The 16,993-nt window shown below is 41.6% G+C and overlaps 1 protein-coding gene across 1 annotated transcript in view; it reads left to right on the forward strand.

Moving 5' to 3' along the window:
• Positions 1–16,993, forward strand: part of MYH15 (myosin heavy chain 15) — a 52,046-nt gene that overhangs the window by 24,206 nt on the left and 10,847 nt on the right. The window contains exons 18-34 of the mRNA XM_030471596.1: positions 621–688; positions 1,865–1,952; positions 2,182–2,299; positions 2,578–2,701; positions 3,445–3,581; positions 3,921–4,176; positions 4,588–4,830; positions 5,429–5,605; positions 6,128–6,273; positions 6,780–6,870; positions 7,844–8,233; positions 9,282–9,408; positions 10,489–10,607; positions 11,299–11,495; positions 12,527–12,876; positions 13,987–14,111; positions 16,440–16,555. Coding sequence (XP_030327456.1) covers positions 621–688; positions 1,865–1,952; positions 2,182–2,299; positions 2,578–2,701; positions 3,445–3,581; positions 3,921–4,176; positions 4,588–4,830; positions 5,429–5,605; positions 6,128–6,273; positions 6,780–6,870; positions 7,844–8,233; positions 9,282–9,408; positions 10,489–10,607; positions 11,299–11,495; positions 12,527–12,876; positions 13,987–14,111; positions 16,440–16,555 — 2,872 coding nt within the window. The remainder of the gene's footprint in view (positions 1–620; positions 689–1,864; positions 1,953–2,181; positions 2,300–2,577; positions 2,702–3,444; positions 3,582–3,920; positions 4,177–4,587; positions 4,831–5,428; positions 5,606–6,127; positions 6,274–6,779; positions 6,871–7,843; positions 8,234–9,281; positions 9,409–10,488; positions 10,608–11,298; positions 11,496–12,526; positions 12,877–13,986; positions 14,112–16,439; positions 16,556–16,993) is intronic.

Consider the following 16,993-nt stretch of genomic DNA (forward strand, 5'->3'; position numbering starts at 1 on the left):
AACTAGCATTTTTTTAGAGGATCAGAGTGATTTTGACTCTGTGGCTTGAAGCAAGATTCAGGGCATGTAAAGCTACTATACTTCAAATTACAAATATTCATTTTCCTCTATTCTAATGTTACTTGCACAAGTTCAGTGTCTGTATAGCAGACACGTGAGGATCAGTGTCTACACAGTACAATGTACAGTATAAATTTTCCATAAACATTACTGTTCTTCAGCTTCTACATCGTCTCACCCTACAGGCTGTTTAACAACTACAAATACCTTCATTTTGTTAAAAGTTGTTTTTCTGTCTTATTCATATTTATGGAGTTTCTGCATGACAAGTGTTGCTGTGTAGATCTGAAATGCAAATGCAATCCAGAAAGCTTACAGTGGTCTTTGACAAAAATCCGAAGCATGGACAGAGAGCTGCAAACTTGGAATATATCACACTTGATGTTCAGAATGTTCGGTATAATATTTGAGCAATCAGAGCTACCAAGTCATTAGCTATGCCTTTCATTCAAAGGGAGTTGCACTATTAGAACAGTTTGTCTGTCTCTCATGCCCTGCCTGCACCCCTTTCTGAGATGGAGCCTGTGATTTTTTTAATCTCTTTTTTTTCTTCCTCTTAGCTGACCAGGGTGGAGAAAAGAAACGCAAGAAAGGTGCTTCCTTCCAAACAGTGTCCTCATTGCACAAGGTTTGTTTACCCCTCCCCACCTGATGGTTTTAGTTAAGATAATACATTGAAGAGGAGTGTTAAGGATTGTAATCGACAAAAAAAATTTGTATCCAACATCAGAATTTGGTTTAGGGCCTGCGTTATTGGCCTTGGCTAAGTAAATACAGTGTTATTAAAGCTCCATGTATTAGGGGCTGCTCCCTTTTATCTTCTTTGAGCATTCAGGAGATTGTAGGTTTTATTCTGTTAGAGAAAGTATCACAAAACATTGTGAACAACCTTTATCATGTATTCTGTGGCTTACATCTTCATGCATGTCTTTGGAATAGGAACTAATTACAAGTAATTTCCTAGTACCTATCTGATTACTGATTGTAATTGGATCTTAGGGTTAGAGAAGTCATGGAAAACGAAAGTTGTTGAATGGAATGGCATAAAGCCTCTTTTTTTCCTGAGTAATTCCCTTCTACTGGGGCTGGCACAGGCTCTTGGTGGAAGCTGTTCCTAGGACCATGTGTGCAGAAAAATGGGGCCTGTAATTTGCCATTAGTACTGTTTCTTATGGGTAACACTGAAGAAGCCATAATGTAGGTAAACCTTTCATAGGGAAGGAAGTAGTTAACTCTCACTAGTCATGTCATTCTATCTTGTTTGGAGGTACTCCTCATGAAGGGAAATTACAGGAAATTGAGACCTGTATCTTACCAGCTGAAGAAGTGTAAAAATAGCTAAGGATCACTCAGGCAGTAATTTAATACTCCCTAGATAGAAGCCCACTTACTTTACAGCACATGAGGAACTGCTAAGTACTCAGCTCAGGTTGTCTCATTTGTCATTCTCACTGAGTGGGGAAGTGATTAGGCAAAAATGCAGTTGGCTTTACGGAAAGGCTCTGCAGGATGATACTGCATCTTGCTTGCTGTTCATCTGGTTTCTGACATTTCTGGGGTTGTAAGTAAAACACGTGTCTTCTTAAGACTCTGCTAAAACTGATGTGGATTCCTATAATTAATTCATACTTCAGTTTATTTGAGCAGATTTCTCTGTAATAATTTTGGTAAGCTTATAATTTTGTTGGAGGCTATTTAGAGATATGACTTTCATAAACTTAACAACCAATAAACCAAGGAAATAAGTGTTTGGAATCCCACTAAACCACTGAAGCTAATTATGTTTTTAATATGTCTGTTCTAGGAAAATTTAAATAAGCTGATGACTAACCTAAAATCTACATCCCCTCACTTTGTACGATGCATTATCCCCAATGAATCAAAAACTCCAGGTATGGAAAATAAAACAGTCTTAAAACTTTGTATATTCTAAGTATGTCATTCCAATACTTAATTCCAAGTCACCAGATTGTGTTTACGTACTATCTGTGTTTTTCACCTTATCCGATGGTGTTGCTCTTTCAGGAAATGACACCTCACATTTTCCGGTTCCTTTACTGAAACGAAGATTAAACTCTATGGAGAAGCTCCATTAATTTAGCCTTGTTTTTTTCCCTGTAGGTGAAATGGATGCTTTCCTTGTCTTGCATCAGCTCCGCTGTAATGGTGTCCTGGAAGGCATCCGCATTTGCCGTAAGGGTTTCCCAAACAGGGTGCTTTATGCTGACTTTAAACAAAGGTAATGAAGAGCTGTGCTGTCTCCTGTCCTAACTCATTAGTCAAAATAAACAAAGCATGTCTTCTCATTTTTATTTTGAGGTATTTTATTCTATTCAAGTATATTTTCAATTCAGTTTTCCTGAACATGGAAGGCAGAATTCTGCTCTTGCTTGTATCAGTGCTTTTTAGGGTTTGGTTTTGGGTTTTTTTGGTTTTTTAGCTTTGGGGTAAGATCGGGGTAGAAGGGGAAGCATAATCTAGGCCAATTTTTACTCATTGCTCATCTGTTATTAACAGATACCGCATTCTGAATCCAGGCGCGATCCCAGAGGATACATTTGTGGATAGCAGAAAAGCTGCTGAAAAACTGCTGGCATCTTTAGATGTTGACCAGAACCAATATCGTTTCGGACACACCAAGGTAACCGGCAAAGACCATCATTGCTTATGTAAAGAGAAAAGTGAGAGACCTAATATCTAATTTGCAGAATACGATATCATGCAATTTCTGGTGGTGGCAATTAATGAAGAGTTAATAATACAAGGAACCAACAATATAGCAGCAAAGTGATACTAATTTTTAAGCTGTGATAGAGAAAATTAATTTCTTTGGCTCAAGCTTCCATGAAGCTTATATTACAGTGTCCTGGGCTCAAACCACGACATACAGCAACACTACAAGTGGACTCAGCAGCATCTGATGCTCCATGTCCCACCCTCCCCCTAAAACAATAGCTAATATAATATATATAATATAATCTAGGTACAATCAAACATAGATGGACCACAAAATGAGCTACAGATTTTGAAATGAGGCCATATGCAATTACGACATGATCCTATTAGCAGGGATCTCTGGAGCTGGGAGTTGTGGTTCAGCTGACCTGCTTTGAGCCTTGCCACAGTTCAAAAGTACTGTGGCAATAAAATTGTAACAATGAAATAGTCTGGCTTATTCAAATCTGGGAAGATGTGACCAGTTTTAAAATATCTTTGGATCTGTACAGTGCAGTCCCTGATGTAAGTAGTATTTGACCCCCTATACTCTTTGACTTCATAATGTGTCAATAAAAATACCATTCTGCTGAAGGATTTCAATAAGGTCTGTGTAACTCAGGAATTCAATCTTAGTTTATGGTGAAATGAAATCTGTGCGTGTACCAGGTGTTCTTCAAGGCTGGTCTCTTGGGCCATCTAGAAGAAATGAGGGATGAGAGACTTGCAAAAATCTTGACAATGATCCAGGCAAGAGCACGTGGCAGACTGATGCGGATTGAGTATCAGAAGATAGTGGAGCGCAGGTATGAAGGCACCTCCTTAAATCTCAGTGGATAATAGTCATTACCATTTAATTGTATGTTGAATAGAGCCGTTATTACAGTCCCTAAGGCTATAGCTAACCCTAAATTAAAGGTCTAAATTCCATGTGTGATAAAAATAATAGCAACTGTGTATTAGTTGCCTGCAATTCTAGTGAAAATCAAGAGATATGGAGGAAGTTTCTTGTATAGTTTGGAACCTAGTATGGGTTTCTAGTATTACTGAAAACAAAGCCATAAAACTGACTGAGAATGAAAAAAAATCTCACTTTCTCAAGTAATGCTAAGCTTTAGGGGATTTTGTTTGTTTCCTTAAACCAGGGATGCCCTTCTTGTAATTCAGTGGAACATCCGTGCTTTTATGGCTGTGAAGAACTGGCCCTGGATGAAGCTTTTCTTTAAGATCAAGCCTCTTCTGAAGAGTGCAGAAACTGAAAAGGAGATGGCCAATATGAAGGAAGAGTTCTTGAAGCTGAAGGAGGCTCTGGAAAAATCAGAAGCCAGGAGAAAGGAACTTGAAGAAAAGCAAGTCTCTTTAGTTCAGGAAAAAAATGATTTGCTTCTCCAGCTCCAAGCTGTGAGTAGACACATATATTCATAAATTTATGGTGTTATTTGAAACTCAAAGGCTTACAGACCAGAGTGTTAGTGCAATTCAATTAAAATAAGCTGTTGCTCTTGTGAGATGTTCTGGCATATAACCACGTGGGCTAGCAATGCAAATCTTAAGAGCTGTTCTGTCCAGGGCAATGTCTGTGGCAGTTAGATATGGAAGAGTTTTATATGCCAGTAGTCATGCTTACCACTGTCTCATCCTGCTCTGCTAATTACCTGTCAGTTTCGTCCTCTGAAATCAGGAGTACAAAATTTTCCTTATGCTTCTCTGTAGCGTTGGATCAGACTCTCTGACCACTTACAGGATGGGGGACAAGTGAGGAATTAAAAAGGCCAGGCAGTCATTGCTGTCCTCTTTCTTGTGCCACACCAGGAGCAAGACACTCTGGCAGATGCTGAGGAGCGATGCGACTTGTTGATCAAATCTAAGATTCAGCTGGAGGCCAAAGTCAAAGAACTGACAGAGCGGGTTGAGGATGAGGAAGAGATGAATTCTGAGCTGACTTCTAAGAAGAGAAAATTGGAAGATGAGTGCTCTGAGCTCAAGAAGGATATTGATGATCTTGAAATAACACTTGCAAAAGTAGAGAAAGAGAAGCATGCTACTGAAAACAAGGTACCTTTAGAACTTCACCATGTATTCAAAAGAGGTTGGGTATGGATTACCTTTATGATGAAAGCTACCAGTTTTCTGGTGGTTTTACACCGTCTGTTGCACAGGCCACACTGAAAGATCAGTATATACACAGTTATTGAACCTTACGAGGGAAAATGTCTTAACTCTGAGCATAAGTTTCCCTTTTTCTGAAGTGAGTTTTGCTGCATTTCAGCTAAAGAATTATGTCTAGATCATGCATTTTTAAGAAGTCAATTTTCTGCTGTGACAATGAGTTCTTCCAGCTCTTCTCAGAGCCTGTAAATCTAAAGCTCATCTCCTACTTCTCCCAGAGAGAATCAAAAGCTGGAGTCCAACACAATGAGAGTGACACTGAAAAGAATATTTGAAAGAATGTACTAAATCCACAACAAGAACTGGCACGCATTGGCTCCCTGATGGCAATTTCACTCAAAAAGCCACAGGGGGCAGAGAGGGAGAGATCCCTTTCTTTCCATTGTCTTCCTGCATACAAGTTCAGTACAGAGAGGCATTTGAGCCAGGTTATGATATTCCCTTGCTTCAAAGGCCTACAAATACATCTTCCTTTCTCACACAGGTCAAAAATCTGACAGAAGAAATGGCGACCCTTGATGAGAATATCAGCAAACTCACAAAGGAGAAAAAGTCCTTGCAGGAAGCTCATCAGCAAGTTCTGGATGACCTGCAAGCAGAGGAGGACAAGGTCAACACACTGAGCAAAGCTAAAGTGAAACTGGAACAGCAAGTGGATGATGTAAGCTGGCTCTACCTTCATGTTTTCCCAGGCTTGTTTGTCCACTTAACAGTTTTCATGAGTCTGAAATGTTGCAAAACTTTGACCTGTATTCCTGTCCTTTTAGAAATAATTGAGGATTTAGAAACACAGTCCATGTACTGTCTGTAAAAGGTATAACTGCAGGAATACTATAAAACATTATCTGTGTAGTTCAACCTTTGAAAGGAGTGCAATAACAAGGGGAAATCCACTCAGTTTGCATTTGCAGTGTAACCGGCATGAAGTCAAACAAAACTTTGCTAGTAGGAGAACTGTAGTGCTTGCACAGATGTAAAGCATGAAGAACCCTTATGTTATATTTCTTTAGTCCACATGCCCACTGGCTGCTAGAAAACAAAAAATGTTAATTGGGATGCTTGTACTGAAGTACTTCTGCTTTGCAACTTGCTAGAGCTCAGCACAAAACCGGGCTCAGCATACATCTGACTGTTGTAAACTGTCTGTGTTCAATATCCTTAATAAGTGACTTTGTCCCTAAAGCTTGAGGGCTCACTTGAACAAGAGAAGAAAGTGAGGATGGATCTAGAAAGGGCCAAACGCAAACTGGAAGGGGATTTGAAGCTGACCCAAGAGAGTGTCATGGACTTGGAGAACGATAAGCTGCAGATGGAAGAAAAGCTTAAAAAGTAAGAGACTGATTCTGTTATACAAAACCAAGCAATGAAAGCACTTTCAGAGCCTTCAGTGTCATCTTGCTCTGATGGTGGCTAAAAGAAAATTCCATGACAAGCAAGTGTGGAGTCAAGGAGGGAGGGAAAATCACTCTTGTGCATGGTATATCTGAAACATTACAATTCATGACACTTTCCAGCATTTAAAAAAAAAGTTATTATGTATGTTTCTCAGTCTCTAAGAAGTTGTTCATACTCACTAGCTATGACAGTGAGACCTGACTATTAAATATATTTATGACACAAAGAACCAGAAATATATTGCACAAATACATGCAGAGTCTTACCTTGAAAATCTCTGCCCAGAGGAAGATGTACTTTCCTGCAAATCACAATACATGAGGATTGCTTTACTTTTTAGATAAGATAGAAGTTTTATTGAACAACTCCTTAAAAATTGCAAAAGCCAAACTTGAAAAACAGGGGAAATTGTCACAGTGGAATTTTCCTTTCCATGGCAGGAAAGAATTTGAAATGAGCCAACTGAATTCCAAGATAGAAGATGAACAAGCTATTGTGATGCAGCTGCAGAAGAAGATCAAGGAGCTTCAGGTCAGCTTGATTCTTTTTCATATCTCTTTGGATGAGTTTCTCTTTGTGCCTCAGTAAAGGGCTTTGCGGAGACTTTTCATGGCTAGCTGCAGCTTGGCTTTGAGACCCAAATTGCTGCAACTCCATAGCTTCCCAGATGAATCCTTTTCCCCTCAGGATGCTTACTCTGCAGTGGCTCCTTCCCAGTAGTAGGACATATGACCACAGAATGCTAGATGTTTTAGGCAAGGCAGGAAGGCCCTGGTGTTGTGTTTTAAGCAAATAATATTGTTCCAAACCACTGACCTGAGGGTAGATGCTGGGGAGGAGTTCAGCAGTGATAAGCATAGCTTTGAAATTTAGGGGAAGAACTCAAATGACAGGAAATTTTCAACAGAAATGAAAACGCCAAGGAAAGTCAGCACAGTCCAAAGTGTCTTGACCCAAAATATCAGCTCTGTTTTTAGTAAATAAAGAACATTTGCATAAATTGGACATGATTGGTCAAAATAACAGTTTCATAAAAAAAAGACTGCTCCCAATGAATATTTATTATTCAAGCAATTCTACACATTGCTGTATTTGAAATCCTGTCCCAACAACCGTAGAGAGAAGTTGTTTTTGTCACAGAACTCTTAAAATGGGAACAACGAGTCCCTTTCAGTGAGTTTGTTGCTGCTACTCCTACTATCAATAAAATTCTCTCACATACTTCATCTAAACGTCAAGTACATGAGTATAAGGTGAATGCGCTTGACCTATATGTCCTGAACTACAGGTTGTAGAGAAATCTACTGTAAGAAAGATATGACTCATCATCCTTAGTCTAGTTCAAGATCTGATTTCCTGGCACAAATGGTCAAGTCCTTCACCTGCTGCACTTCTGAGTTGTAAAGCATGGGCTGGCAGAGGGTTTAACAATTTGTAAGGTGCTTCATGGTCTTATGAGAACCATCATGAAAGTGACCCAAAGGTGCTTGTGTCTCTTACATAGGCTCGTATAGAAGAACTAGAAGAGGAGCTGGAAGCAGAAAGAGCTGCTCGAGCCAAGGTGGAAAAGCAGAGATCAGATTTGGCCCGAGAGCTGGAGGAATTAAGTGAGCGACTTGAGGAGGCTGGTGGAGCCACAGCTGCCCAGCTGGAGATGAACAAGAAGCGTGAGGCAGAGTTCCTGAAGCTGCGACGGGACCTCGAGGAGGCCACGCTGCACTACGAAGCCACAGCTGCCACCCTGAGGAAGAAGCACGCAGACAGCGTGGCTGAGATGGGGGAGCAGCTGGACAACCTGCAGCGGGTCAAGCAGAAGCTGGAAAAGGAGAAAAGCGAGCTGAAGATGGAAGTGGATGATCTGTCATCCAACATGGAGCAGATGGTCAAGGGAAAAGTAAGGGTCCTGAGGCTTCCCAAACCCCCAAAGGTCATGTGTAGCTAAGGTTGGTCTGAAGGTTTCCCAGGATACCAGGGCTTCTAATCACTACACATGCTCAGAGGAGGGGTCTTAATCTGGGCCGGGGTCTTTCTGACCTGTGGATGAGATTTTTAGTATTATAATGAAGGCAGTTTACTTCAGGACAACTTAAAAGTTAATTATTTTGCTAAGTTGATTAATCAAATTGTCACTTCACGAAGCTGTCAAATAACTCATCCTTGGTACTACCAATCCTATATATTCTACCTTGATTTTTCAAACAGGACCAGGACCTGGTTTTACTCATGAATTCTTTATTATTAAAGGTCATCTTGACCCAGGCCCAAGATGCAGTGACTGGGTCTGTGACTATGAACTGCAGGTGTACAATATAGATTATATCAATCCTTCCCCTGATTCACAGTTTTGACATGTTAGCAAGGAGTGCAAAGCAAAGGCTTGCATGACTACCATGTGTATTTTTATTTCCTATGGCTGAATTCTGGATTTTGTTTCCTGATTAGATAGTCTTGGTAGCTTTCAGAGCATTCTAAAGAGTACTTTCAGTGCAAGTGGTGAAATTTCAGTATTCTGAGAGTTAGAAAGCTGTAATCAAACTCAATTTATGATAAATGGCAATTAAAGCAGAATCAGTAGAGCAATTTTCATTGGAGGTGATTTTCCCATGTAGTAATTATGAGGAGGCTATGCCCCAACTTCATAGCCATGTGATTGCTTTTGAAGTTCTTGCAGAATCTTTTTACACTGCTGCTTCCATTCAGAACACAGTTCAGAGAAAACAAATGGGGAAGGTTGTCTGATGGGGAGTCCCCTGGCCTGGGACTGTAGACACACGGATACTATTCCCTGTCCTCCTGCTGTGGTATTTGTGTTTTTGTTATCTGCCATTCCTCTGAAAAACAAACAAACAAACAAACAACAAAACATGGATACATTTGGAATGCTTCCAAATGGCTGTCCGGAGGCTACAGCTTTGATTGTCTTTTCTCCTGATTCCCATTAGGCGAACGCAGAGAAGCTTTGTCGCACTTATGAAGACCATCTGAATGAGGCAAAAACGAAACTGGAGGAAATGACTCGCCTCATGAATGACCTCACTACTCAGAAGACCAAACTCCAGAGTGAGAATGGTATGTGCACAGTCAGGCCAGGTAGACTGTTTCCCAGTAATTTACCAACTGTGCCTCAACACTGCATTGGTGAGATGTATTGTGCAACGGCATCTGCTCTGAAGATGGCTGGATTAGGATTGCTGAATGGAGCAATAGCTTTGTATCTTTTGACACTCATATCTTCAATATTTTTATCATCTTGATGGGGAGACCTTGCCTCGGACTGGCTTTTAAAGCAAACCTGTAATTGTATTTACCAGCATACTGTGATACCATCTCATGAGCTGAAATGGATGTATTGGCTAGGTACCCAGTTTCAGGAACAAGGACATGTACATCTATGTTGCAATGCTAGAGGGAAGATGAAGGAGTCAGCATACTGCTGCTGTATTTGCAGATACCATCTTCCTCAGCGTGACCTTGGGCATTGCACTCTTGAAGATGCTTACATCTGCCAAAAATGCCACAAATCCTCTAAGTGCTTGCTACCTTTTTAGCCATATTTCTACTATTTAATCTCTGCATCCTCATCAGATAGCAGCGCTCTGTGTATTTACAAACACATATTTTTCATTTCCTGTGTGTTTCCTTACTAGTTCTATGTACGCCTGTAAGGCTGCAGTTTCCACCTCGCAGTGATGCCCTTCATGTGATAAATGAAGTTTTCCTTATGTATCTCTCTGCTCTGTATGCTGGTCATTGTGATGTTCTCGGAGCGCTTTGCAGCCCTCTCTGAAAAGAAGTCTGTGGAAAAGCATGTAAAGTAATGGAGAAAAGTATAAACTAAACCAGATACAACTGCACATGAAAGTAAGCATCAGTCTAGTCTGATCCATGAGCTGAACTAAAATTAATGAATCAAGGTATTGGCAGCACAAAATAATAACAACAACAAAACAAAAACCCCCAAACAAACATAACCCTAAGGAAAATGTCCTGGTGAAGTGTCTGATGGTTACAACTAAGGAAGAAGCTTCACAGTGGCCAGCTATAATCACTGCTAGTTCTCTTCCTCATCGGAATTGGACAGGACTTTGATTTTGTCTGGGGCTTTGTTATTTCATCCTCTTACCTTTTCTTGGTTGAATCCTGTGGCAGGTGAATTTATAAGACAACTCGAAGAGAAGGAGTCACTGATAAGTCAGCTGTCCCGGGGGAAAACATCATTTACACAACAGATTGACGAACTTAAGAGACAGCTAGAAGAGGAAACCAAGGTAATTCTTTGACTGTGTCCCTTTCCTCGAAATGAAATGGGGAAAACTGTTCGTGTTCATTTGTAGCCTGGATAAAATCTGAAATGAAACATAGGAGAGAGAATGTTTCCTGGTAATTGTACTGATAAAGGTTCCTGCCCCTGGCTGAGGCAAGTCACAAAAGAAGAGCTTGGGAAAATAACCAGCATCCATAATTCTTAAATAAATCTTACCCAGTAGGATAGTCAGAATCTCGGATCTTGTACCTTAAAATTTTGGATGCTTCTCCAAAGATGTTAAATTATCCATTTTTAGCTATTATTATTAGCTATTAGTCTTATTTATTATAAGAAATATAAAATAGTAAATAAATTATAATAAATATAAAATTAGATAATATAGCAATACTTTATATAATTATAAATATATGATTATATAAAATTTACATAATATAATAATGTAATTTATTATAAATTATAATAAATATATAATATTAGCTAATATTATTATTTATTAGCTAATTTTGATAGCTTCCTCAGCGTGTCACCAGTTAGGGATGATTCCAAACGCTTCTTACCTCACTTGACCTAGACTGTCAAGGCTAGAGGCAAAAAGACAAAAAGGCTTAAGCCTCCATTTGAACTTCTAGGGCTGTTTGTTCGGGTTTTGCTGTAGGTAACCCTGCAATGCTGTGATCTTTCTATCCCTGCAGTCCAAAAATGCCCTGGCTCATGCCCTACAAGCGGCCAGGCATGACTGTGACCTCCTGCGGGAGCAGTATGAGGAGGAGCAAGAAGCCAAGGCAGAGCTGCAGCGCGCTCTCTCCAAGGGAAATGCGGAAGTGGCACAGTGGAGAACAAAGTATGAGACTGATGCCATTCAGAGAACTGAGGAGCTGGAGGATGCCAAGTAAGTGGGTTATGTGGGTTTCATCCTACCCCTGGCTGGCAGGATTGTGCTTTCTGGGACTTGTTATAGTGCTAAGAAAATAGGGCAAAATAGTTGGAAAAATCTCTCTGCTCATTGATGTCATTTGTGGCTGTCCTTCTTCTGTCCTTTCCATTTCCTGAGCAGGTCAATGCTTCTGCTGAGCCCTTGTCTATGGGGTGGTGGATGTGGATACTGGGGTTTATTTAAGAACTAACAAAATTAGATTACCCTACTTGGTTATCTCGCACATTCACTTGCTTTGCATAGCCCAGTGCTATGTTCCCTTGGTCTTGACTTCCTCTCCCAGCAGGGAGATGATGGTTTCCCTGGGAAGGTAGGGCAGAAAGTCATGTTGGCTTGTGCTGTGCAGCCACTCCCAGCTACTAGTCTCAGGCGTTATTGCACAAGGTCTCTGAGCATCTCCGGCATCCGCCTCCGTGCATCTGTGATCTGCAGGGTCTTCCCCCACTTCCCGCTTTCTCCACCTAGCATCTACATGTTCTTCTTTCTGGGCCCTCCTTTCTTTCCAGAACCTCTTCTTGCTGGGATTCCCAGTCCCCTGTTTTCCCAATCTAAATAGTCTATGAACAAAAGCCCAATGCATGACAAGCCTCCTAACTGGCAGTTCTGTCTCATATCAGTTAATTGGAGGAACAGGACACTTCATTTAGACCAGGTCTTACCAGAATTTACAACCAGACCATAGTGGTTACAGCTAGCAAGTAGCAAGCTGCTGCTTAACAGTCTAAACTTTCAACTTCAAATATTCAGACACTTACACACACATGCACAAAATTATGTGCCACATGTCAGCATTCATAATTTAAACTGGTTTTTTTGCCTATCATAATCCCTTCTCTCTAGAGGCCTAATTTCCCCTTTCCTTCTCCTTGCCCCCCAACTTCCCTTTCCAAAACTGATTTATTGAGATACTGCTTGGAGTCAGTTTTTTCTGGATAACATGGGAGTGGTGACTCTCAGTCATTTCACTGTCTTTTCCCACCTGGCAGGAAGAAGCTTGCTGCTCGCCTGCAAGAAGCTGAAGAAGCAATTGAGGCGGCCAATGCCAAATGCTCTTCTCTGGAAAAGACAAAGCACAGGTTGCAGAATGAGCTGGAAGACATGATGATTGACCTGGAAAAGGCCAACTCAGCAGCTGCCTCCCTGGACAAGAAACAGCGTGGGTTTGACAAGATCATCAATGACTGGAAGCAGAAGTACGAAGAGTCACAGGCTGAGCTGGAGGCTTCCCAGAAGGAGGCCCGTGGCCTTAGCACTGAGCTGTTCAAGCTGAAGAATGCCTATGAGGAGACGCTGGACCATCTGGAGACATTGAAAAGGGAAAACAAGAATCTCCAAGGTAGGCTTCATCCACATCCCATGTCCAGTGTGAGAGCCATAGCTGGAGGGATGCAGGTGCCCCATAGCAACTGTGGGGAAAGGTGTTTATCTCATCCTTGAGACTAGCTTTCCGATATGTTTGGAGACACTGACTGATGCTGGCGATGGTGATTTTGAACATAGTAATTGGTACAGCCAGAGGAGAGGAGGCTTCCCTTTGCTAACTGTCGTGGTTTGAGCCCAGCCGGTAACTCGGAACCACGCAGCCGCTGGCTCACTCCCCCCCTTCTTCCACCCCCGCTCCCGGAGGGATGGGCAGGAGAATCAGAAGAATGTAAATCCCACGGGTTGAGATAAGAACAGTCCAGTAACTGACGTATAATACAAAACCACTACTGCTACCACCAATGATAATAATGATAAGGGAAATAACAAGGGGAGAGGATACAATTGCTCACCACCCGCCGACCGATACCCAGCCCAACCCGAGCAGTGATCTCGGCCTTCCAGGTAACTCCCCCCGGTTTATATACTGGGCATGATGTGCTGTGGTATGGAATACCCCTTTGGCTAGTTTGGGTCAGGTGTCCTGTCTCTGCTTCCTCCCGGCTTCCCCTCCTCCCTGGCAGAGCATGAGACTGAGAAAGTCCTTGGTCAGAGTAAACATTACTTAGCAACAACTAAAAACATCGGTGTTATCAGCATTGTTCCCAGGCTGAAAGTCAAAACCACAGCACTGCACCAGCTACTAAGAAGGAATAAAAATGACTGCCGTAGGTGAACCCAGGACACTCACCTGTCAGTGAAGCTCACTGGCATAGGTGCCAGTCTTGGGAGATGACAGAGGTGCAGCAGGTGAAACCTAGACAGCTCCCAAAGCAGAGCACAGTGCTGCTAGCCTACAGATCACAGATAAAAACTAAGCCACTATAACCACCTCAAAAAGTGTGTACAAGAAAGTCTGCACCTTTAAGTTGGTCAGGTAAAAGAAGTTGCTGTAACTGAAAGTAGGGCAGTGCTTGTGCACAGACAAGCCCTTGAAGTACAGGTCCTTCCATCCATGCTCTGTGACTTGCAATGTGTTCGGGACACTCTGACTGCCAAATCCATCCACTCTTTTTTGTTTCAGAGGAGATTTCTGATCTGACTAACCAGATCAGTGAAGGAAACAAGAACCTCCATGAAATAGAAAAAATCAAGAAACAGGTTGAACAAGAAAAGTCAGAAGTTCAGCTGGCTCTGGAAGAAGCAGAGGTAAGGAAAGAAAGCTCAAAGGAAGAGGAAAAGGTGTCTTCCTTTTTCATCCTCTCAACAACATAACCAGTGTTTTGACTACAGGCAAGTGCATCCTCTCTGCAGTCAGCTCCTCCAGCCTCGCTAGCCAGTGTTTTCAAGAGTGACTGATGACTTTTGGAGATGTCAGCTCTAAGATCATCAGTGGAGGCCCTTTCAAAGGAGGTGCCTCGTAGGTTTTGGTTTTTTGTTGTTGTGTTGTGGGTATTTTTTCCCCTTTCAGGAAGCTCAGACATCTTATGCCCACCTCCTGAAAATCCAGTTCTTGCTTACTTCAGCACAGAGTATTTCAGTCTCAGGAAACAGGAACTGCTGAGAATTATGGTCTTATACTGTTTTATCAGATATTTTTAGTGTCTAGTTGCCAATAGCAAATTCACCATCTCCTGTTTTTAGAGAATAAGAAAACAAACCTTCTGATGACTTTAAATTTTATAAGGTCACAGATACTGTATTGGATACTGCAGCCTGCTTAAAAAGAATTGGTAGCAGTCTCAAACCAAATGAAAACAAGCCATTGGAAAATCCTAGACTCCCAGTAAGAGTTTGGCAAAGACATTTAGCATCTCTGCACTAATTTCTACAGTGACAAATATGCACGTACCCAAGATGGATGCCTCATCCCAGTTTCCAACAAACAAACCACAGTACGGGACAAGTCAACTGGCAATCCTGGTTATTCACTTGAAGGGCTCAGTTGTCAGCTTTTTGGAAGTCTGGTACATTGCAAAGCTAAGAAGGGGTGTAGGTGTTGCAGGCTAGAAGCAATACAGCACAGCACACAGCAAGGGATTTTTAGTGAAGGCTGCATTTATCTGGAATTGTACTCCAAATAATATCTGCTCAAACAAACATCACCCAGTGACAGGGATCCATTAATACCTTACATGCTGTGCAACCTCTTTTGTCTGTTACAGGATGCTTTATACTTTGCAGGAATTTCACAGCCAAATAAACAGGTCTCATGATCAGAGCAGAGGAAAAAGCTTGCCTTTCTTCCACAGCTCTGAGATGTGGAGAGTGATTACATGGTCTGTCAATAACTTTTTCCTAGAAAGAATACATCAGTTCTTGAGGGATCTAAGTGACACACTTTACTTTCCTGGGCTGTGTGGAATGGCTTCCTAAAGCTCAGTGATATTAGGAACTAACAAAAGTAAAGTGGTGATGTATCTTATTTTAATTGTGAAAGAAAGGGTTTAATGCAGATTTTTCTCTCTTCCTTATGAATTTGGGTCCCTGGCAGTCGCCACTGGTGACACAGTACTTCTGTGTGCTGTTCCCACTAATACGTTGTGGCTCCTTGGCATGAAGTGTGGGTTTGACTGACCTGTAGCTGCTGCATGATGACTGGAGTTGGCAAGGGTTTTGTACAGCTTTGTCTTCAGAAAGTCTGTTCTGTTTCCATCATCTCTTGAGGAAAGCATAGTTAAGCCTGTGCAATTCTACCCTTCAGAGAGCACTTCCAATATATACGATGTTCAGTTCTGTGCTTTCTTTCCCAGTTTGATGTGAGCAGTAAGGAGACAGAATGCCACTGAGCCTGGTTATGCAAGACCTGGAAGTCAGAGGCCCTGTTATTTCACTATGGGCTGTTATCTTAGTTCTTGACTTCCATCTTTAACAGAAAGGTAGGAAAAAAGACATAGGAACAAACCTCTCTTGTTTCATAGACTTGTCTTCATGTTAATTGGAAAAAGCAGACAGAGTATTTTTGCATTCTGTCACATAGAGCTGATGTCTGTTATTTCTTTCCTTGAAGTCACATTGCCTGATAAGATTGCATAAATAGGAGGCTTTCAACACTTTATGATTTGGAGAGAGCTTTGTGTTCTGAGGCATGTGTGGACCCCTTCACCCTCCTAACTACAATCTTCTTTTAGCTTTTGCCTATCCCTTAGAGGCCCATGAATTTCTGGAGGGTGTGTGTACAGGGGCGTGGAACAGAGAATGTCTGTCTGTTGATCTCAAACCATGCAGGCAGGGCCTAAGGTGGTTTGTGGTTTTGTCTTGTTTTTGTGAACCATGGACTGTTTGACAATTTGTCCTCTGAGGAGCGTGCTGCTCAGTTTTCCAACTGCCAAGTTACATTAGAAGGCAAATAAACGTTTTGCCATGTAAGTTGATCGTGTCCTTCCCTAGAGAGAGAGGCAAGGAGGAAACAGTGCTATTGTGAATGAGAAGAAAAGTGTGAAGGGATCATCTTTGTGCAGCACTTTGTAATTCGGAAAAAAACCCCAAACAAAACCCAACTCCTGGCATGCAAGCTCTTGGTGCTTTCTATTTCAGGGAGCTTTGGAGCATGAAGAAAGTAAGACCCTTCGGTTTCAGCTTGAACTTTCTCAGCTTAAAGCAGAGTTTGAAAGGAAACTGACAGAAAAGGAGGAAGAAATGGAAAATATAAGGTACTGTGCAGGAAGCAGCATGTTTTTTAAGGGCAAAGTGTCTCAAAAGACCAGAAATATTCTCAAGACCCAAGCCATTCAAATGCACCATAGGTAGTTATGCCAGTGTAAGAAGATACGGCCCGTACCAGAAACCAAGGCAGCTCTGACTATTCGCCAAAGGGTAGTCCTACAATATACCATTTCTTAGTTCAAATATTCCCGTCAGCTCAGTCTTTGCTAGTGTACACAACAAGTCCATCACACACATCACGCAGCAGCTGTAACACAACTGACCGGCACAACCAAAGTCACAGTAGATGAAGGACCGCTAAGTCTATGTGTTTGTACGGAGACAAGTAGGTCTAGAGAGCTGCCTTCTCATAATCTTCTAGGATAGCTGCCTCCCAAGGTGATCCACAAGCAAAATCAGCAGCACTACCTCAGAGATGCTCAAAC

The sequence above is a fragment of the Strigops habroptila genome, chromosome 2, assembly GCF_004027225.2.
Source record: "Strigops habroptila isolate Jane chromosome 2, bStrHab1.2.pri, whole genome shotgun sequence".
NCBI classification, from domain to species: Eukaryota; Metazoa; Chordata; class Aves; order Psittaciformes; family Psittacidae; genus Strigops; species Strigops habroptila.